At 51.9% G+C, this 22,830-nt stretch overlaps 1 protein-coding gene across 1 annotated transcript in view; it reads left to right on the forward strand.

The window, feature by feature from the left end:
- Window positions 1-22,830, forward strand: part of Tgm2 (transglutaminase 2) — a 29,847-nt gene that overhangs the window by 1,583 nt on the left and 5,434 nt on the right. Inside the window, exons 2-10 of the mRNA XM_021155896.3 lie at window positions 1,643-1,822; window positions 5,849-6,091; window positions 10,515-10,633; window positions 12,303-12,431; window positions 13,351-13,528; window positions 15,344-15,479; window positions 16,080-16,183; window positions 17,466-17,708; window positions 20,219-20,488. Coding sequence (XP_021011555.1) covers window positions 1,643-1,822; window positions 5,849-6,091; window positions 10,515-10,633; window positions 12,303-12,431; window positions 13,351-13,528; window positions 15,344-15,479; window positions 16,080-16,183; window positions 17,466-17,708; window positions 20,219-20,488 — 1,602 coding nt within the window. The remainder of the gene's footprint in view (window positions 1-1,642; window positions 1,823-5,848; window positions 6,092-10,514; window positions 10,634-12,302; window positions 12,432-13,350; window positions 13,529-15,343; window positions 15,480-16,079; window positions 16,184-17,465; window positions 17,709-20,218; window positions 20,489-22,830) is intronic.

Here is a 22,830-nt window from a genome sequence, read left to right on the forward strand (position 1 = left end):
GCTCCCTAGACCTGACCATGAGCCTGTTCAGACCCCGCCCCCACCCCATCCCACCCCACCCCTGTCACCTAGTGCTTACCCAGGTCCTCAGCTCCTCCTGGAACTGAAAATAGAACTTCACAGCACACACCTCTCTCTGGGGCTGCCCCCCCCCCCGCCCCCGTCTTGACTTCTTAGTACCCTTTGAGGTTCGAGGGTAGGAACACTTGTCTAGGATCACAAAGCAACACAGAGAATGAAAACACAGGTCCTTTATACTCCCGAGCTGTCATTTTAAAGCCTTTTCTTTTGGAGAAAATTGGGCATCCGTAAAGTAAGGACAGGGTGATACATTTCTGCCCTCACCATCCAACCCACTCCTGCCTCCCGCCCTGTGCTGCTCTGGGGAAGAAAATCTCATGTCATTATCAGCTGTGAGCCTATCAACACATGCATCAGAAATAAAGATCCTCCCCGGAGACAAGGCAGCAGAATCCCCCAGTTTCTCCACTGTCACCAGTTCAACTCCCAGCCGTCTGTCTCCTGCTCACAGTAAACGCTTAAAAATCATCTTGTGAAATCGGTCTTAATATCAGCCGTACATCACAATGACCAGAACGGCCTCAGTTTCCCATTACAGGGTCTCCTTTCAAACTTTTAGTTTGTTTTTTTCTTCTTCTTCTTCTTCTTGCATTTGATATGTTAAGGAAAACAGATTCCTTTGCTGAAGGTCTCCCAGACTCTGAAATTTGTTGGCTGCGCCTGGTTCCATCCTTGAGCCTGATCCTTAGTCTATGGTATTTCCAGGACATTGAAAGTTAGGATGGCTCAGGCTGTCTTCAGGCAGGAGAAACTAGAGCTTAAAGCCAGGCTGGGCTACATAGTGAGATCCTGTGCAACCAAAGGGGAAGGGGTGGGGGAGGGGGGGAAAGAAGGGAATCGAGGGAAGGAAAGAGGAGGGAAGAGGAGGAGAGGGGAGAGAAGGAGGGGAAAGGAGATTAGGGGAGGAGAGGGGAAGGGAAGGGAAGGGAGAGAAGAGGAGGAAAGGAGAGGTGAGGTGAGGGGAGGGGAGGGGAGGGGAGAGAAGGGGGGAAAGGAGATTAGGGGAGAAGAGAGGAAGGGAGGGGAGGAAAGGGAAGGGGAAGGGAAGGGAGGGGAGGGGAGGGGAGGAGGAAAGTGTTTTGGTTCTGGCAGCAAAAGCTAAGTCCTTTCAGCAGATCCCACCCCTGTGTAAATCAAAAGCCGAGTGAGGGTTGTGACCATGTGTGGTCTGCACAGAGCAGGAGCGGGCCTTAAGTGCTGCACTGTGCTTCACTCACATTGATTTATTTAATGCTTGCCGTGGCCCTCTGAGGTGGGTTCTGGAAACTGAGGCCCAGGAAACCTGAATTGCTGGAGATCACGTGACTGGGCCACAGCAGAGGCCTCTCCCGTTGCAAGCAGGACCTTGTGATCAAAAGCCCTGTTGATCCTTAGCCTGGCCTGCGACCACCGGAAGCTGTGGGTTGCAAGGGTCAGGGCTGTCTGTGCCTTATAGAGGTGAGAGTGTCACCAGGGATGAGAGACGGTCACAGGGGGTGCAGTGAGTAGGCTGGTATCACCTGAGACCACAGCCTGCTGAGGGATGCCACAATGGCTTATGCCTGTATCTCTGTCTCTCCAGAGCTGATTCTGGAGAGGTGTGATTTGGAGATTCAGGCCAATGGCCGTGACCACCACACGGCCGACCTATGCCAAGAGAAACTGGTGCTGCGTCGTGGACAGCGCTTCCGGCTGACTCTGTACTTCGAGGGCCGTGGCTACGAGGCCAGTGTGGACAGCCTCACGTTCGGTGCTGTGACCGGTGGGTACCTTTGATTCCCTCTGTGGCCTGCTCCTGATGGGAACAGGACAGATGAATTCCCACTTCTCTGCACAACCCCCCCCATCTCAGCTTTCATTAGCCCCAATTCACAGATGAGAAACTGAGGTTCAGAATGGAAGAGGGAGAGGCTGCCTCAGGCCCTGCAAGCTTGTGTGTACTGGGTCGCTGCTTTCCGTAGCCTCCTGCCTTGAAGTTCCATCAAGATCTGCCATAATCTTTCCCACACCAAAACAACCTTCCCATTTCTTCTTACCAGGGATCCTGAGAGCCCAGCAGACCTCTGGGATCTGGCTTAAACCAGCTCTGGGTGGTGGGGAAAGTCCAGGTGATTAGAGGTAGGGTGGACTGCTGACCTGCTGTGTGACATTGAGTTAGTCACTTAGCCTCTCTGAGCCTGAGTTTCATCAGCAATTCCCACTGGAGGGTTCAGTAAGAAGGCCCTGGAAATGTCCTGTAGATGTTGGTGGCTGTTGCTTGTTTCATCACTCCAGGGCCTCGAGAGATGGGCGAAGGGGTGTTGAACCCAGTCCACCCTATTCCCAATCTCTCTGATTGACTATTCTAGGAAAGTGGTCTTGAAAGCCAGATCAGTTGTCTAGCTTCTGGTAGGAACCACTCCCTCAGGGTCAGCAAGGGGCCACCTGGCTGGGATTCGGGCCCAGGGGTGGAAACGGCCAGCTTTCTTTGCTCTTTGTGGGTAGGGAGAGTGGTAAGCAGGAGCGGTCGCCCCAGCCCTGCTGAGGCCCTTTCTATCTGAGGGACTTTGATAAGCTTATCTTGGAGGCCACAGGCTGCCAGGATATCCCCTCCATCCTTTCCTCCTCTGTCCTCATCCACAGCCACTACCCAGCCATTACCCAGGGACACTATGTACCCTCACCTGTAGGCCCCTTCCTGTCACTCAAAGAGTCCTAGCCAGTGTCTGGCCTTCCAGCCTCTGTGGAGTGGAAGGTTGGCAGTGTTTGACTGTGCAGGCCTGGATCATGCTTAGAAAGGTGGTGCAGTCCACATGCCCAGCCTGATGCTCACAGTGTGGAAGCATAATGGGCTCCAATTTTGCAGACAGGGAGACTGAGATAAGGCTTCTCAGATGGTTAAGCTACTGACTCAGTGGGTCACACAGTGGTTAGAGGCACAGCTGGTTTCAGTTCCCAACCCAGCTGTGAATTGAGGCTCTCTATCACTTAACCCCGTGTCTATCTGAGTGCCTGCCTGGCCTCAGTGTACCCCTCTGTGACAAGGTGACAGGTAAGATGGCAGACTGAACAGCCTGTGAGCACGCACATTCTCTCTCCTCCCTGACACAGGCTCTTCTTTCTTCTTCTACATGGTCTGGGTGGTATAGCACAGGTACTTAGCATCCAGAGTTCAGTGCTGTGAGGGACATTGACCTCCATAACCCCAAAGTTAATCTCTGCTCACAGGCCCCCAAGGGTCACTTCCATCTGTAGCTGGTCGTGGTTTCCCTGTCCGCTATCCAAGACCCTCCCGGGTCCTGGGGAAACCTGAGGGACAATACCAGGAAGCCAGGCTCCCACCAGGCCAAGCTTGAGTCAGTGCCCAGCCCAAGCCTGTCTGGGGACCTCCTCCTCCATTAGAACTCTCCAGTTTATGTTCAGCCTGTCCTACCTACCACTCCAGGGAAACTGAGGCCCAGAGAAGGAAGAGAGTTAGTCAAACCACTCAAAGAAGGGCTTTGTGGTCCCACCCTGGCTGTTTATTTTTCCATAGGCAGTTTGGGGTCTGCAGCAGGCTCGGGCCACAGTGGACAAACAGCCCTTGTGAAAGGATGAAGTTCCCTCCCCTGGCGGAGGGTGGAGAGGCATGAGATGAAGCCAGCCCGAGGGGGTGAAGGGATCCGCTGGGAGACTAATTGAGGGTGTTACCCTGGAAGCCACACTTACCCCAGCCCAGCCTGTCACCATGGTCTGGGCAGTGCCAAGACCCCTTGGGCCTCTGGAGTTACATGGGTCTAAAGGGGTCATCATGGGACTCTTGGCTTCACCAAACTACCTTGTAGAACCACAGTCAGGAAGTTTGCAAAGCCAGCTACGCAAGCAGCGGTGGGACCAGGGGACAGTGTGTCCTTGCCTGTCCTCCAGCAAGTCCTATTAGAAGAAAGGTGTGTGTGTGTGTGTGTGCATGTATGCGTGTGCATACAGGAGCACATGTGTGATTGTTCCGGATACAGAGGTGGGACGCGTGTTTCCTGCCCAGCCCTAGGGATTACCATCAACAGACAGTGGCCGTGGGACCTGGCCCAGGCAGGTTATCAGAGTGACCAGATCACTGATCATCCAAACAGGGACACTTCTGAGAAGGGAAGGGCAGTGGCTGCAGGCATAATTATGACTGAGCTGGCCTGCCCACCCCTAACCAGCCTCATTCCCTTTGCCTCAGTTTCCACATTTGTGAAGTTACTTCATTGCTATAAAAGTGTCTACCTGTGTCTCAGCCCTCAAAGCCTGCTATGTGGTCTAAGAACTCAGATGTCTCCTGCCCCTTGGAGGGAGCACATCAGAGGCCAATCTGTACCAGAAATGCTTTCCCTGGGTGCTCAGTGAGCCTCCCCAGCTGTGCCAGAAGGCAGTGGTGAGAATAATAGGCCATAGTAACTACTTATTGAGGACTTACTGTGTGCCAGGTTTGCCCTTCTTAAACCTTCTTGGCAACCTAAGACAGAATGACTTCATTCTTCAGGCGATGAGAGGCCCCATTTCACAGATAGCGGAACTCAGGTTTAGTGAAACAAAGTTTCTCGTAGGCCCCATTTCACAGATAGCGGAACTCGGGTTTAGAGAAACAAAGTTTCTTGTTACAAGGTTACAAGCCAGTTTCAAACTTGGGAATGCGCCTTTCAGGGCATGAGGTCCAAGCCTGTTTCTTTGAGGAAGATACTGTGTCAGAGAGGCCTGGGGTCTTGGCTTAGATGCCTGGTTCTCTTGAGTTCCAGAGCTGGCTGGTTCCTTTCCAAATGTCAGCTCTGGAAGTTAAGGGAGGGTTTGAATGCCTGCAACTCAGCCCCTGGCACCCAGACAGGCTCTCGAGCCCTGTGTCATGCTTATTAGCTCACGGTTATATTTGGGCCCCTGGTGCAGTGAGGCTGGCAGACAGGGAGGAGGGGTGGAGACTGGGAGGGAGTCCCTCAGTGAGCAGGGCCCAGTATTGTCAGCCGTGGATGGCAGAGCCACAGGGAGGGGGTGGAGAAATAAAAATAAACTGTCAGGCTGCCTCCCAGCTAGCCAGAATGCTCCTCTGTTTCTTCACTCTCTGCCCAAGGCTAAAGTGACCAGCCCTGCCCTCCGGTGACTCACGCCTGCCTGCATGGGCCAGGCCACCTCTTACCTGGAAGAGAGGACTTTGTAGACCATGACATAGGATTTCATCCACCAGGAAGCAGCGTCTTTCGAAACAGAGCAGGGTAGAGGCCCATAGGTCTTAAGACCCCAGAGACCCAGGCTCTCCTAAGAGCCTTCCTCTCTAGGCAGTTAAAGTCAGAGCCCTCTTGTAAGGTGTACAGGCTGTAGGGAAATGATTGTTCTCATGTGCCTTCCGTGAGATTAGAACCCATAGCCAGAGGTTCCCCCTGCCCCATCCCCACAAGTCTACAGCCAGGGTCTCAGATGTCCAAGTTCCCCCTACTCTGAGTGTGTAGTTGTGCGGAGGGGCAGTGATATGCAAGAGAGGGTTTCAGATAGAACTGAGGGTCCTTGGCAATGTCTGCTGGTGTCATAGTCAGGCATGCTGAACCTGTCCAACGTGATGTCACCTCAGATCCGGGGCAGACGACGGAGGCTCTCCCAAGCTGCACAGACCTCTTTCTGGGGACGTCACCATGAGCCTATGGCTACTTCACTAATGAGGAGTCAGGCTTAGGGAGATGGTCTGTCTTGGCAGGGTTCCTCCAGTGCCCGGAGGTGGAACTAAGGCCTTCACCTCCGCCTGGGAGCCTGGACAGTGTCCTGCCAACCCTTCACTCACAGCTGTGCCATCTTCTCCCTGCAGGCCCAGATCCCAGTGAAGAGGCAGGGACCAAGGCCCGATTCTCACTGTCTGACAATGTGGAGGAGGGATCTTGGTCAGCCTCAGTGCTGGACCAACAGGACAATGTCCTCTCGCTACAGCTCTGCACCCCAGCCAATGCTCCTATTGGCCTGTACCGTCTCAGCCTAGAGGCTTCTACTGGCTACCAAGGCTCCAGCTTTGTGCTGGGCCACTTCATCCTGCTCTACAATGCCTGGTGCCCAGGTGAGCTATTTTCTATCTATGAGGGCTGAGGAGCATGAAGAACCAAGGGGGGGGGGTGTAAATGAGCACTGGGTGGGGCAACTTCAAAACAAGGATTCTTCTGATATCCCAGTTAGAAGCCAAGGAAGCCAAGTGACTTATCTGGTACCAAAGGATGCTCTCTCTCCTGGTCTGGGGACCATGAGTGCCTACAGCACTAGGAGCCAGGTGTCTGAATCCATTTGGCTGGTATCCCGTAGACTGGTTAAAACCATGGCTGACAATTCTGGGGGTTGGGAGGTACAAGATCAAGACCAAAGGGGTCACATGCAGTGAGGGCCTTCTTGCTGTGACCTGACTCGGGAAATGAATCATGTGGTGAGAGAGGGAGAGAGAGCCAAACTCTTCTATAGCCACCCCAACCTCTAGCTAATTAACCAGTCCTCGGTTAGAACAGGAGTTGGTTCATCAGGTCCCTCTTCCTAACACTGTTACCTCTGAGATTAGTTACAATGCAAGAACACTGGGGGCACAAGAACATTGTGGAGGCAAGGTACCAGGCTCATGGTTTGGGCCGGACACTGTGTTTATTCCCTTCATGAGGCTCTGATTTAACCCGATCCAGATTGGCTTAAGGATAGGACACTGAGCGAGGTACAACAGGGCCCGGAGTCTGACTCATAGCTACCTCCTTACACAGCTGGCAGGGACACGTCAGCATCCTTGATGCTCTGGCAGGAAGTTGAAACTCAGCGAGGTTAAGAGGCTCTTGGAAGCTCCTCCAGTCATCCAGGGGACAGTGGCAAAGCCAGAGGAGAGAGCAGGAGAGAAAGCCCAGGCCGGCTTGAGCATCAGGAGGAAGCTGAGCAGGGGCGCACCTCCCAGACTCAGTTTCCCCATCTCATCAACACGCACTCAGTCTGACCATTTTGTTTCTTTTTTCCTCTGACACAGCGAAGCAGGAGGGGACCTTCAGGCTGCCCAGCCTGGGAATTCAGCCGTCTTTTAGGCTAGTCCTGCATCTGGCCTTTCTGCTGTCAAGCAAACCCTTTCCTGAATCATTGCTTGTTTTATTTATTTTTCTTCTCTATTTGGAGACATTTTATGGCATATTTGATAGAGAGGCTTTTAAAATTCTTCTGGTGTGCCTACTTTGGTTTTTATTTCTACTTCTAACAGATGCCAGAATAGCTTTTTTATCTTTTTATTTTATGTATTTATTTTTGAGGCAGGGTCTCATATTATTTAGGTTGGCTTCCAACTCACGGTGCAGCTGAGGATGACCCTGAACTTCTGATGCTCCTGCTTCCACATGAAGCTAAAAATAGCCCCCTCACCCCATTTTGTGGGGCTGGGGAGATGGCTCAGTGGTTAAAAGCACTGGCTCCTTGTCCAAAAGATCAGGATTTGATTCCCTGCACCCATGTGGTAGAACCATCTGTAATTCCATTTCTGGGAGATCAAATGTCCTCTTCTGACTTCCTTGGCGGTACACATGCTGGTATACATGCCATCAAAACATACACACACAGATACACTCACACACACACACACACAATTTTTTTTTTAATCTTCTACTCTGGGGACTCTGTTGTCTGAGATCTTGAGTTAATCTTAGCTCTGTCCATACACACCTGGAGAAATGGTCCATTGCTCCTGAAAATTGCTATTTCCAAGATGACTGCCAGCAAACATGAAAGGCCAAGGCTAGTATTGCTGGCCTATAATCCTACTACTTGAAGGCTGAGGCAGGAGAATTGTGCATTCAAGGACAGACTGGGCAGCTGGGCAACCCTGTCTCAAAAAAGAAAGAAAGAAAGAAAGAAAGAAAGAAAGAAAGAAAGAAAGAAAGAAAGAAAGAAACAAAGAAACAAAGAAACAAAGAAAGAAAGAAACAAAGAAAGAAAGAAACAATGAAAGAAAGAAACAAAGAAAGAGAGAAGTAAAAAGAAGACTGGAGATGAAGCTCAGTGGTTAGTGTTGCTTAGCATGCTTGAAGGCCTGGGTTCAGTCACCAGTACTGACACCAACAAAACCACAGAAGAACCACAGTCCAATCAGCTGACATCTGGTTTCTCCTGCAGTTGTCTTCAGATCTGTGCACAATGCTCTGAGCACAGCTGCCCAGTCTTTCCAAGAGTCCAAACGCCTTGTACATTCCCCACATGGGCTGCATCTGCCCAGTGCCCCCCTTAACGGCCCTGAGGTCATCCCCAGTGACCTGTGGGGTGTCTCACAGATCACATGATGCAGGGACTGTTTGGAAAAGAAGTGGCTTTGCTGAGACAAATTACAGTTTGTTTGGGTGAAGTAAGAACTGTTGCCAACCCACAGGGTTTTAGAGTTCAGGACAGGGAGAGGGCAGCTCCCGGGATGTCACCCTTCCTTTGGCTCAGTCTTAACTCTGCCCTGAAGATTGGAGTGGGTCCCAGTCCAGCAGTACAATGAATGACTAAGATGACCCACACTGCAAGGCCTGGGGGAGGCAGGAACTTGGGCTCGGGCGGGGATAGCTGTAGTAGGGGGAATTTTCAGGATGGATAGGAAAGGACTGATCTGCCTGGAAATGGGACCCCTAACCTGGATCCAAGGCCACAGGATAGTACCAGTGTGGGTATGGCTTCCTGTCCCAGAATACTCAACTTTCCCAGAAATCAGAGCCATGGTCCTAATACCACATATGCTAACCACACTTCATGTGGTAATCCTGAGTTTTGCTTTCTCTTTCTCCTTTCTTCAGTATCCACAGAGCTCAGTACTGTAAAATTAATCCCCCCATACCCTTCTCCCACCCCCTCCCCACACCTCCCTCACTCTTCCCTCTCCCTCCCTGACATTTCCAATCCCTGCCCCAGCTCTGGAGCCAGAAAGCAGTGTGCCCAGGGCGCCAATGCCCTCGCCTTCCTGGATACAATGCAGAGGTGCAGACACTGTACAGGTCTCTGAAGGTCTAACCTTACCTTATAGCAGCCCATAGGACTCTTTCTCCAGCAGGTCCAGCAAGGACTGGAGTTTGCCACTCTTTTAGGCACCATGAAGATATTATAAATTCTTTTTAAAGAAAAAAGGGGATCTGGGATGCACCTAGGTTGGTGGGGTACTAACCTAGCTGATGTGAAGTCCTGGGTTTGATCCCTAGGGAACACACACTTGTAATCCCAGCACTCAAGAGGTAGAAGCAGGAGAGTCAGAAGTGCAAGATCGCCTTTAGCTACAATAGGGAGTTTGAGGTCAGCCTGAGATCCATGAGACCCTGCCCTTAAAACATGTTTTTTAAGTAAATATGTCATTGTGCAATATTAAGATACCAACCATAGTTGAATTTTCTCTGTGGTGGAGAGAGGACGACATAGGGAACAGACACCAGGCCAAGGCTCACCAGAGTCATCGTGAGACTCCAGGTTTCCCCTCCCAGCCTCAGTTTCCCTGTCTATGACACAGGCATCATAAAGCCAGCCTGACCACCAAGCCTCAGCCTCCTTGGCCCTGTATTACCTCCCAGCCCCACACCCCCACTAGTCACGGGGAATCCGGTAGCCCATGTTTTTTCTGGAACAAACTTTGCCACCTGTGCCCTCAGCTTATGCTGCCATCCTGCAGCCTCCTGTGTCACAAGCCTCCCTGACCCCAAAGCTGGCTGTGCTCCACTTCCCTAGGACTGTGGTGACCCTTCCTTGGTGGCCCTGGAGCCTTCTCCCCAGGGAGTGCTGCACCTTCCTAGCTGGCTTAGAGTTCAGTTCCCAGCACCCCTCAGCTGCCACACCTTTCACTTTTAGACAACTCCAAGAGGTGCTAAGAGGGGCACCAAGACCCAGATCACACTGAAAATAAAACATCAGAGCCGGGTGGTGGTGGCCCATAACTTTTAGTTCCCTGCACTCGAGGCAGAGGCAGAGGCAGAGGCAGAGGCAGAGGCAGAGGCAGAGGCAGAGGCAGAGGCAGAGGCAGAGGCAGAGGCAGAGGCAGAGGCAGAGGCAGAGGCAGAGGCAGAGGCAGAGGCAGAGGCAGAGGCAGGTGGATCTCTGTGAGTTTGAGGTCAGCCTATTCTAGGTCAGTCATGCCTACACAGAGAAACTATGTCTTGAAAAGCAGAAAAACCAAACAAGTAAGCTTTAGGACCAAGGACTCCCTAGTCCAGCTCCTCCCCCGTCATTTATTTGAATGTCTGCTTTCTCAACTTGGAAATATTTCTGAGCCTCAGTTTCCCTATCTTTAACATAGGGCTCATGGAAGAGTATGTAGGTTCACATGTATTCTACTTTCAGTCCAGCTCTGGGCATGCTGGGAACGTGTATATGTTACAGCCTTGTCTCTAAATGATGTGACCTGATAATTAGTTTTGCTAATTGAGAGAGACTTGGACTAGGGAGTTAGCTCCCAGCTGCCACATCGCAGGGCTCCTGACTTGCCAGCTCAAGCTCAGACCCCTTTCTTCTGTCTACAGCGGATGATGTGTACCTAGACTCAGAGGCGGAGCGACGGGAGTATGTCCTTACGCAGCAGGGCTTCATCTACCAGGGCTCTGTCAAGTTCATCAAGAGTGTGCCTTGGAACTTTGGGCAGGTAGGACAGTCCCTGCCCCTCATGGTGAGCACAAGCTAGCCTGTGTCTGGAAGCCCAAGAGTTCAAGATGTGAGTGGGTGGTAGAGTTACCCATTCCATCTAGGAATGCAGGGTAACCATGTAGCTGCAGGCCCAGAGAGGTATAAGACTTGCCTGAGGTCACACAGCAGAGGCAGCACTTCTGGGTCCAGAGTGCAGAAAAGATAAGGAGAGTCTGTGATGCAATGAAGCCAGCCGGGGTTCTCAGAGAAGGGGACAGTGAAGGCCCCTTGACACAGTGATGGCCCTCAGAGGGTGTGCAGGGTGTGCTCAGCCTGTGTCAGGCAGTGGGTGAGGATCTGCTTGGGTCAATAGTTCCTCATTGAGGGCCTCCTAAACTCGCAAGTGGCTGGGCTATATCCCTCACTTCTGATAGGCAGATCTGGCTAGGAGTGGGGTATACCTTTTCAAGGCATTCCCAGGAGTGCTGATGTTGCCATTCATAGAACATCTGTTTGTATCAGCCACTGCTCAGTAAGAAGCAAGCCTAACACCTACATGGCTGAAAGTAACAACCATCATCACGGGCCCCTTACAAACGGAGACCAGCCTGGGCAAGGCTGTGAAGTCCAGGCTGGACGCAGATGGTTGGCTACTATCTGTCCTGTTGTTTCCGGTTCCCAGGCAGGGCTGGTTCTGCAAACCCCAGGTCTCATTTTCTCCATTAGCCACCCTCCCAGGAAACCTCTTGATCCTATAGAGAAAACATGGCACCAGCTCCTGGTGTGTCGGGGTCTCCTGAGGAGGAGCCCATCTTAAGCTGTCTTCTTGCAGCCTCTAGATCAGTTCAGACCCGGGAAATCCTTCTTGGGTGTAGGGAAGTCCTCCTGTATGTGTCAGTGTCATGCTGACCACAGCTTCCTCAGGAGGGATCACAGCAGCAAAGATCCCTCCCAGTCTGGCTGTGGGAGGGAGATGAGCCATGTCTCCGTGACGTATAAACCTCACCGCAAGGCAACCTCAGATCCCAGGGCTTTGCGCTGAGAAATAGGGTTACACCCCTGCCATGGGACCTTCAAGGTTCTCCTTTGCAAAGACTTAAAAAGGAGGAAACCTCACTGTCCACAGTGGTCAGAAAGGCTTCTGGGAGTTGGAAGCATTTGAACTGGGCTTTGTAAAACAAGTAAGCATTTCTCATAGCAGAGGCTAGCTCTGTGGGAAGAACTCACAGTTGTCAAGTTTATATCATGCCTGAGAAGGGATCTGCGGGTAAAAGAACCCTAAGGGGTGAAATGGGAAACATCCTGGTTGTAAATACCTCTGAGCATCAGGCTGATGGCAGTGGGGAGCCACAGCAAGTGCCAGAGGGCTGTTCTGTATGTACCATGCAAGGACATGCCGGGACAAGGCTTTGTCAGGAATAGCATCACAAGACAAAGAGCAAAGGCAGGAAGGAGATCCTTAGGTGCCACGTGGGCATGACCCTCCCCTCCTTCATACTTATGTCCCCCAGATGTCACACTGTCCCTCCTAGGCCTTCAGCAGCTGGCATCCTGGGGGTGTCCAGAACCAGCTGGATTCCCACTTATTAGCAAGATAGAGTGGGGTTCCTGCAGCTGTGGGGGTATAGGACAGCTTCCTGAAGAGGCCGGTACTCCAGCTTCCTGTTCTGTTGTTTGCTTGGACACAGTTCGAGGATGGAATCCTGGATACCTGCCTGATGCTCTTGGATATGAACCCCAAGTTCCTGAAGAACCGTAGTCGGGACTGCTCACGCCGCAGCAGTCCCATCTATGTGGGCCGTGTGGTGAGCGCCATGGTGAGTACAGGGGACCCTGACAGACCTCTCCCTTCTGGGACAATGAGGTCATGTGCCCGGTGCTGGGAATGCTGAGGACTCAGGTCAGGAGTAGGCTTCAGCAGAAGCAATTTAGAAAGCTCTACACAAATGAGGTTCTCAGGGCTATTCATTCAGGCTTTCACCCAGCAAATACTGACCGACAGCCACTAACATCCTGGGCACTAGGGTAGAGCTGTGTCTAAGTCCCATGTAGTCCCCAAACCCATAAAGCTCTCTTCCAGTGGGTGGATGAGAGGAGACAGACTCTAGTGGAAATAAACATGAGGAATGAATGTTCAACCATGAATCAGGATGCACGTGCCATGGGAACAGGGTCTGTGAGTGTCTGAGCACAGGGTCCCATCACGGGGAGGGGCTGAGTGTCCTCCCTCAGGGGTGGTCCCCAGAGATGACTGGGAGGAAGAGATGATCCCCTGGGGAGAAACTGAAATAGAGTAAAGAAGGGGAGTGGGTGGGTTCAAAAGGAGCTGAGTGGACAGACGGGGCCGGACTGGAGCACACAATGCCTTATGGGCTGAAGACCAGAATTTGGATTCTATTCTGGAAGCAGTGAGTGTTTCAGAGATGCGTGGGGCCAGTGTGGGTGTTTGTGAAACTCAAATCACTCCATGCCACTTGGGAGGGACCCTGGATTCACAGGGCAGGTTCAGCCCCTGAATCAAATTCTCAGCAATTGGCTCTGCTAGGAGACTGTCTTCCTCTGTCTCCTGAGCCCTTGGCTGCACCCCCAGTTATCCCTGACATTCCATCTGTTGCACTACAACGCTGTGTCTACAATCCTTCATCCCGGCATGGCCCGACTTTGATCCCTTGCCGTAGGTACTCCTTCTGATCTACAAGATAGTCTCTATTTCCCATAATGCTCTGTTGATTACAGGTCAATTGCAATGATGACCAGGGTGTGCTTCTGGGCCGCTGGGACAACAACTATGGGGATGGTATCAGTCCCATGGCCTGGATTGGCAGCGTGGACATTCTGCGGCGCTGGAAGGAGCATGGCTGTCAGCAAGTGAAGTACGGGCAGTGCTGGGTGTTTGCAGCGGTGGCCTGCACAGGTGAGGTGCAGCTGGGCAGTCTGGGACCAATCTCAGCATGCAGTAGGCCCATGGGGACACAGGGAGACCCGATTCCAATACTGTTTCTGCCGTTGGGATACCATGTGTCCTGGAGACTAGGAAGCAATGTTCAGTCCATTTCCAGTCTCTGGGTGGACTTGGGACAGTATCTTTATGCCTCAGTTTCTCCATCTGAGAAATAGAGGCAGCAGTGATAAACTGATCACAGGGAGCCCTGAGACCTGGGACAATGCCACTGAGCGTAGTCTCTGGCCAAGAATGGCTTGGGCTAGGATCTCAGGGCATCAAGTGTTCCAGGGCATCTTGGTGGCTCCATGGGCATTTTCTCAGTGCCTGGCACTCCGCAGCAATCAACCACACTGAGGTTTGCCTTGGAGGGCATGTGACATGCTGGCTGCCCCATGGTAACTCCCAGCACGACTCTGGGCACTAGGCAGATGATCCTGCCCCCACTCATGCCTTTCTCTGAATCACCACATCCTAGCAAGCTGCTATTATTGGCTCCTCTTCCTCAATGGGAAATGGAAGCTCTAAGAGGTGAAGTGACTTGCCCAAGGTCAAACGGCTGGTTCAGGGCACAGTCTGGCCCTGAACCAGGTATGTACTGCTCTGGGAAAGCCCCGTATCCTTAGGCAGTGCTGATAAAGTTTCTCAGGACTGTCCTGGGAACAGCAAACAGGCAACACGGAGCCTCCTCTCTGTACCCGGAGGCCAGCTGCCTGTGGCAGAAGGAGTAGGGCTTACATCAGCTTCAGCGGTGGCTGCAGGAACCAGGCAAGAGGTAGCAGGTCACTGCCACCCCTCCCCCTCCAGGCACCTCCTGCATCTCCTGGCTAGAAGCCAAGGCCATCTGGGAAGCTCTTTCACAGGCCAATGTAGGACAAAGGGCAAAGGCCACATCCCCCTCCCGCTTCAAAGATTCAAAGCCAATCAAAAGAAAAAGAAAAAGGCGGGAGTCCCATGACTCGCATGTACTATGGACTTTTTGTCTGGTTTCATCTTTTTAGATACTTTCTTTTTTTCCCCCACCCTAAGAGTCTATCCCATTTATGGTAAGGGCTGAGTGTGTGTGTCTCAGGGTTCCCCTGCATGCTTAGTGGGCCCAAGGGCCTTGCCTAGAAACAAGAAACAAAAGAGCGGGAGGCTACAGCTGGGTTGGTAGCTTATACATGGTCCTGGGTTTGAGCTCCACCACCACCACCACCACCACCACCACCACCACCACCACCACAGAAATGGGCCTTAGAGTGTCTGCCCACGGTCTCAGAGCTGGAGGCAGGGAGGACAACAGAAGCTTAAAAAAAATCGTTCAAGGCCATCCTTGACTACAGAGCTGGGCTGACGGGGTTACATAAGACCCCTGCCTCAAAAACAAATGTGTGGGAGGCACTATGATTCCTGCCCTCCTCCTTGTACTGAGTCTTCCCAGGGCGCTCAGTGCCTTGCTATGCTCCTGCCCTTTGCTCCCGGGGCCTGCAGGCTAGAGAGGTGCTGTGTGGTCAGTGTGACCAGAGTGAAGTGGTCAAGGGGATCAGAAATCAGGGGCCACGACAGACTCTCCCTTAGATGTCCATGGGGACCATGGTGCTATGGGGGCCACTGAAGATGACGAGGAAGGAACACAGTGGGCACAGGGTGACCAGCCAGATAGGCACCACTGCAGGCCAAGAGTGGCAGCTACATAACCTCCCACCCAGTCAGTAGGCCCATCGTCCCCTGGGGTGTGGATGAGCCTGTGGAGGCCTGGGCAGGGCAGCTCAACAACAGTGTGGACTCCTTTTCTCTGACCCCCAGTGCTACGGTGCCTCGGCATCCCTACCAGAGTGGTGACCAACTACAACTCCGCCCACGACCAGAACAGCAACCTACTCATTGAGTACTTCCGAAATGAGTTCGGGGAGCTGGAGAGCAACAAGAGCGAGATGATCTGGTGAGGGGCCCCAAGGGAGGCTTGGGGGGAGGGGAAACCAGAAGCCTCTTGGAATAAGCCATGGTTGAACTGGGCCTCGACTGCTGAGCAGGAACAGGCAGAGGAACTGGGCTGGAGAAAGCAGGGTGGAGACAGAGAGGTGGGAAGCCCACCATAGACAGCCCTAGAAGGGATGGCAGGAGAAACTGGGAGGGAGGAGGGAGTCTGCAATGTGAATTGGGGTTCTGGCTGGCTTTTGGGACTACTCTCAGCTTCCCAGTGCGAAAGGATTGAGCCATTCCCATAGACCAGTGCTGGAGCAGGGAGCTGGGGTTGGAAGGGTTCAGGTGGGTAGAGAGGGACCCTGGACCAGGCAGGGCCTGAAGGCAGGAAAGTAGCCAGAACTGAGGAATTGAGGGGTTAGCCAGCGAGACCTGGAGGTGCCAAAGGGCTCAGCGTCCCCACTAAAGAGGCTGCTACTGAGACTGCTCCAAGGGAGGCCAGAGAGGTGGGCTCAGGATTTCCTGGTCTCCTGTGGTGAATAGGATTTGTGGAAAATGACAGGAAAACAAAACAAAACAAAACAAAACAAAACTGTGTTTTGCCTCTGTCCTCTACTAGGAACTTCCACTGCTGGGTGGAGTCCTGGATGACCAGGCCAGACCTACAGCCGGGCTATGAGGGGTGGCAGGCCATTGACCCCACACCGCAGGAGAAGAGCGAAGGTGGGCAGGAACTGCGCTCCCTAGGGGTCTCGAAGCTGCAGCAGGGTGGGGCTGAGATGCCCAGAGGAGGCCAGCGATGGAGTGGCAGCTCTTGGTTTGTGTGTTTGTAGTGTACTTCTTTGGGAAAGATGTGAACAAGCCCAAAGAAAAAACATCTCTTCACCCTCTCCCAAAATAGCATTGTCACCTACTCTCTGCTTCCAGCAATTCCAAATGCGATGTCTGTATGTGTCAGAGAGACAGACAGACGGGCAGGCAGACAGACAGACAGACAGCACCAAGGCAAGGTCTGAGAAAGCACAAGGACATCCTCTCCCCTCCCCCGCAAAATTAAATTAAATTAAATGCACAGAGAGGGATACAAGGAGCACTGAAGTTATAGAAAGTTCTAGAGAAAAACCCTTATGACATAGTAACACTTGTCCCTTTGTGGGGCAAGTTCTAGTGCTGGGAACTCTACGTGACAGCTCCTCCTATCTGGGACAGCTACAGAGATGGAAATGTCTCTGGTTCTTACTGGTGGCAGCTGTAAGTGCCCCTATGCTCTGTCACCTTGTCATCCGAGGACAAGCTGCCAGAGCACAGTATGTTCAAGATGTCATCTTCATTCATCTAAAGTCAGTGGACTCTCAGGTTCTGTTGGAAGCGGGGCGGGGACTGTGGAGTTGGTGACGAGTGTCAATGTTAGGTGGCCCCTTTGTAACCTTGCCCGTATCCCAGTGTGACACGCCTGTGACTTCAGTTTCCATGTCCCATCTCAGGATGTGCCAGAATATCTCCACCCATCTCCAGCCCCCAACACTGTAGGTGTGGACAGGCAGTTTTACCTTCAAAAACCCAGATCTCAAATTCAGTACTGGCTGAGGCCAGGCTGTGGCGGGCATTGATTTCTGCTCGACATGCTCAGTTGGTGGGAGTGGGACCTGGCCTCCTGGTATTCTTAAGGCGCCTTGGGGTATACTTCTGTTGGACTTATCAAAGGCCAGGGAGCTTTATACAGAGAACTTTGCAGATATAACCCCACAGTAAAAGGTAGCTTGGTGAAGTGAATGACTTGCCTCAAAGTCACGCAGCTAATGGAAGGCTAAACTTAGACTTGAGTGCCCATATCCAGTTCTGGAGTCTGTGCCCTGAACCCTCATCGCACGTGCCTTCCAGGAATGGTTTCTCTGGTGAAAGCGTTATCTGATCTGAGGGCTTTCATGCCTGTGGTCCAATCCTGGAGGGGTCTGGTATCACCCTCTGTGTGCCTCTGCTCATCTCTCTCTTTTACTCCAAACAGGGACATACTGTTGTGGCCCCGTTTCAGTGCGGGCCATCAAGGAGGGAGACCTGAGTACCAAGTATGATGCACCCTTCGTGTTTGCCGAGGTCAACGCTGATGTGGTGGACTGGATCCGGCAGGAAGATGGGTCTGTGCTCAAATCCATCAACCGTTCCTTGGTCGTGGGGCAGAAGATCAGCACTAAGAGTGTGGGCCGTGATGACCGGGAGGACATCACCCACACCTACAAGTACCCAGAGGGTAGGTACCTGCACCCTCGGAGCCTTTAATGGAGCCTTGCAGTTAAGCACCTAGTTGTGCCAGCCTATCCAGCTTGTGTATGCATTACACTTGGCAACCTATGTGTGTCAGTGACCCAAGGGTTATGTTGTAGCTTAAGAAACTTATGCCGGGTGGGTGGTGGCACACGCCTTTAATCCCAGCACTTGGGAGGCAGAAGTAGGCGAATTTCTGAGTTTGAGGCCAGCCTGGTCTACAGAGTGAGTTCCAGGACAGCCAGGGCTACTCAGAGAAACCCTATCTCGAAAAACCAAAAGAAAAAAAGAAGAAGAAAAGAAACTCCTCAAAAGCAGGTGCAGACATTGGGGTACACTAGTAAAGGGTGATTTGTTTAGAATATTGTTCCACAAAAAGATTCTGTCTGAGCTGACACCGGGGTACATGCCTGTAATCCCAGCTACTTGGGGAGCTAAGACAGGAGAATCATGTGTTCAATATTAACACAATGAAGTCTTCTATCTATCTATCTATCTATCTATCTATCTATCTATCTATCGTTCTAATTTGATCTGGAGGGGTGTGTGTGGTGGATGTGTGTGTGCATTTGGACATGAACATGCCTTTGGAGGCCAGACGTGATGTTAGTCTCTTCCTCTATTGCTGTCCATTCTTTAAAAAGACTTACTTTATTTTTTTACTCTCATGTGTGTTTGTGTGTGTGCCCACAGAGTCCAGAAAAGAGTGCTGGAACCTCTGAACTGGAGTTCTGGACAGTTGTGGGTTGACTAATATGGGTGCTGGGAATTGAACTAAGTCCCCTTGGAGAACAGAAAGTCCTCGTAATCTCTGAGCTTCTCTCCACCCTCACCTTATTCTTTGAGTCAGAGGCTCTCTGAGCCCAGTGCTCACCAGCTGGCTAACCTGTCTGGCCAGCACATGCACTATCACACCTGGCTTTTACATGGGCATTTGGGATCTGAAGTTGGGCCCCTGTACACGTAGATCAGGCCCTGACAGAGTCATGACCCTGTCCTTGTCACCCTGCTGTGTAAGCCTTGCTTTTTCATCGATTTGACTCTCAGTCAACCTGGAGAGCACATGGCTGCTGTATAGGAACCATGTCTCAAGGGAAAAGTTGATAACGTGCATGTCATGTGTTATGTTACTAATGGGGAGTGTTAGGGGCAGGACCTGTAACTATACATGGACCTTTGTTACAGTACACGTGTGCTAGAGGGGCCACACTCTTGGAAAGCAGATAGTAACAGATTAAGTCTCACCCAGAGGCCAGCATCTTTCTCTCACAATGGCGAATCAGTTAAGGAAAAGACTGCAAGACTGATGGGGCGCATCCGCCAGTCTACTCAGTAAGAGGCTTCTCAAGTCTCACTGTGTGGCAGCCTCCATTACCCTTACAGAGGTGACCGAGAGATTGCAGTCCTTGCCCTGGTCTGGCCAACAACCCCAAGGCTGCCCGGGAGTTAGAACTGTCTGGACACGCTCTAGCTGAAAAGGAATAGACAGAAGAAAGCGAGCTTTGTCTGGCCTTCCAAAAGTTCAGGGATGATGGGTTGATAGACAGAAAGACAGATAGGGCAGAAGGGATGTCACAGCAGAAGGGATGTCACAGCAGAAGGGACGTCACAGCGTCTAAGAGTGCTGCTCTTACAGAGAACCATGGTTTGGTTCCCAGCACCTACAAAGTGCCAGCACCCACTGTGGCTCACAACCGTTGGTAACTCCACTTTCACAGGATCTGACTCCCTCTCCTGGCCTCCGTGGGCACAGGCATGCACACAGTACACATACATATATGCAGGTAAACACACACATAAAATAAATAGGTCTTTTAAAAAAACAGATGGGAGCCAGGCGTGGTGACGCACACCTTTAGTCCTTGCACTTGGGAGGCAGAGGCAGGCGGATTTCTGAGTTCAAGGCCAGCCTGGTCTACAAAGTGAGTTCCAGAGAAACCCTGTCTCAAAAAACAAAACAAAACAAAAAAACAGATGGGAACTTAATGACACTTGGAGGAAAGAGTTTGGGTACACAGGAGAGAGGTGAACGGAAGGCAGAAAGAAAAGACTGTTTCCTCGGGAGACCTCAACGTTAGAAACTCGAGGGAAGGGCAGTCAGGCAGAGCCGTCCCCGTACAAACAAATTATCGTGTCCCTGCTTCATATGTGCCAGTCGTTCAGGTCTGCGTGTGTCACAGAGAAATAAAATGAAACCTTGACTCTTGAGCTTCTGGGGTTTGAGGTAGACACGGAAACAGAAAACCACCAAGGTGGGACAGGTAGGAAAGGTTTTCTTGGGGCAGGGGTCACTTAAGGTTGCATCTTGAGGGTTCTACAGGAGTTCATCTGTGAGGGTAGTATGCACCTTCCTCCTCCTACACAGAGGCATGGAAAAGGTTCCCTTGAGGTGTCTCTGAGTCACCAGGACTCTGAAAAGCCAGCTTACTCCATCCCAACACTTGCCCATCGAGCCTTGTTGCCAGCCCGATCAGAGTTCTCTTCTCTACTGTACAGGGTCCCCCGAGGAGAGGGAAGTCTTCACCAAGGCCAACCACCTGAACAAACTGGCAGAGAAAGAGGAGACAGGGGTGGCCATGCGCATCCGAGTGGGGGACAGTATGAGCATGGGCAACGACTTCGATGTGTTTGCCCACATCGGCAACGACACCTCGGAGACTCGCGAGTGTCGTCTCCTGCTCTGCGCCCGCACTGTCAGCTACAACGGGGTGCTGGGGCCCGAGTGTGGCACTGAGGATATCAACCTGACCCTGGATCCCTACTCTGGTAAGGTTCCACCTGCCCAGTACATCCAGTGTTTTTCATGTGTGCTTCTCACCTTCCAGACTCTCTTGCCTGGCATCACCAGGGCCAAGCCGTGTGTGTGTGTGTGTGTGTGTGTGTGTGTGTGTGTGTGTGACTTATGGATGAACCATAAGTGTCATCCCTTAGGTACAATCCACCTTTTTTTTTTTAAAGATTTATTTATTTATTTATTATATGTAAGTACACTGTAGCTGTCTTCAGACACTCCAGAAGAGGGCACCAGATCTCGTTAAGGATGGTTGTGAGCCACCATGTGGTTGCTGGGATTTGAACTCTGGACCTTCGGAAGAGCAGTCGGGTGCTCTTACCCACTGAGCCATCTCACCAGCCCTTTTTTTTTTTTTTTTTTTGCATATGACAGTGTCTCTTGCTGGCCTAGAACTCTTCAGACTAGCCTGGACATCTAGTCCCAGAGATCTGGCTGCCCCCAGCCCCCAGCGCCACCATTACAAGCCTGGATTTTTGTGTTCTATGGGATATGCATTCTTATGCTTATAAGGCAAGCCCTGTACTGGCGGAGTTGTCTCTCCAGTCTCCTGGCATGCTTAATTTTAAAGCTGAGAGTAGTGGGAGCTGGTCTAATAGACCACACCTGTAATACCAGTTCTTGGGGGCAAGGGCAGGACATCTGAGACAGGAAGATTGAGAAAGTTGAAGCCAGCTTAGGCTATATAGTAAGACCCTGTCTCAAAAAGAAAAAAAAAAAGAGGAAAAAAAGGTGTGTGTGTGTTGGGGGTGGGGTGTAGAGTCTATCACTGCACCCATTTTCTAGATGCGGAGACAGAGGCACAGGGTAGTCAAGTCACTTTCCCATCAGAGTTGTGCAGCTAGGAAGTGAGGGCCTGTCTTGTTTCATGGCATCTTCCCATGAGTTTGCTGGCTCTCTCAGCCCCTGTTGCTCTCTGTCATAGTCAATTCTCTCCTCAGTGTTCCCCTAAAGTAGTTCTGGGCCCTGAGGCCACACACTGAGTTAGCACAGAGCCAGGACACAGTCCAGCTCCATAGGACCTAGTGTGAGCACCACTCATCCTGGCCACTGGCTGAAGCCACCCCACTACCTCCGAGTCCTTGTCCATTGGGCTCACTGGGGTCAGCATCGGTCAGTGTGGACTGTGTGTACTTCTGTACTGTCAACACTCAGTACTGGAGAGCCAGTGTGACCTTCCTGGACAAGGAGAAGGCCCAAGCTGGTACTGTCCGTGCTTCCACTCCCAGGCCCTCCACCCAGCTCTGGCATAGCTCAGATTTTCTGAATAGACAGACCTTCTCAGGGCCTCTAGACTCTTTGCTCATGGGCCTGGCAAATCACCTTAGCCCCTGGCCTGGGTCCCAGCACTGACAATGCAAGATGCATTCCAGAGGCAGCTGGACTCACGTGGCTTTTGCCTCCACTGCCTTCGCAGTGCACAGTCACAGGCCATCAAGGTGACTGTGCCCATCACATGAGGCAGCAGCTTGCTCACCTGATGGACAGCTCTGGAGATAGCTCAGAGCAGATGTGGAGTCACTGTGCCTGGTGCAGTCTGCTTATGTGTGAGATCCAAGAAAACAGAGAGTGGGTCTTTCTTTACCACTGTGGTGACACGTGGTCACTCAGGTCACTCAGTGTCAGCTCAGGGCATCTCCACCACCTGATAGAAGGATCTGACTCATCCTCTGTGTCTGGATCCCAAGAATAAGGGTCAGGGGTTCTCACCATGGGTAAATGGGGAAGCCTGGATGTCTTTATTCTGGTTGCTACCACCTGCTGCTGTTGCCCTGGACAACACAGTTGTAGTTTTCCATACAGGCCTCAGACCCCCATTTGTACACAGGCTGGTCCTCCAGCTGAGACCACTCACTTGAGCCTTTCATGAACTATCCCGGTGAAAGCAATATGCTTCAACATACACGTGGGACAAGCCCTAAATACCAGGTGCCTTGCTCCCAGCCATGGAGTCACCTCTGCCTTACAGATGCCATCAGAGCACCTGCATTGCGCTGCGGAAGCTCCAGCCAGGCCCTCAGTTCAGTCAACAGTGCTCTGCCAGCCAGGAATTCATGAGGGATGGCACAGGAAGCAGGGAGGACAGGCCAGGGGCTCTGTGTGCCGGGCTCTGGCTGGAAAGCACAGCTAGTCCAACATGGCCTCTTGGGGCTTCCAGAGCCAAGGTCAACCTGAGACCCATTCTTTTCCCCTTTGGTAGAATTTCTGTGCATCTTGCTCTTTGATGATATGATCTGGGGACTTCCATGTGCTAATGGACAGGAAGCCAGGCCCAGGACAGCTGAATGGAGTCCAAATGCACTCCCCCTCCTCCACC

The sequence above is a fragment of the Mus caroli genome, unplaced genomic scaffold (assembly GCF_978045245.1).
Source record: "Mus caroli unplaced genomic scaffold, Mus_caroli_1 scaffold_2, whole genome shotgun sequence".
In the NCBI taxonomy this organism is placed as follows: domain Eukaryota; kingdom Metazoa; phylum Chordata; class Mammalia; order Rodentia; family Muridae; genus Mus; species Mus caroli.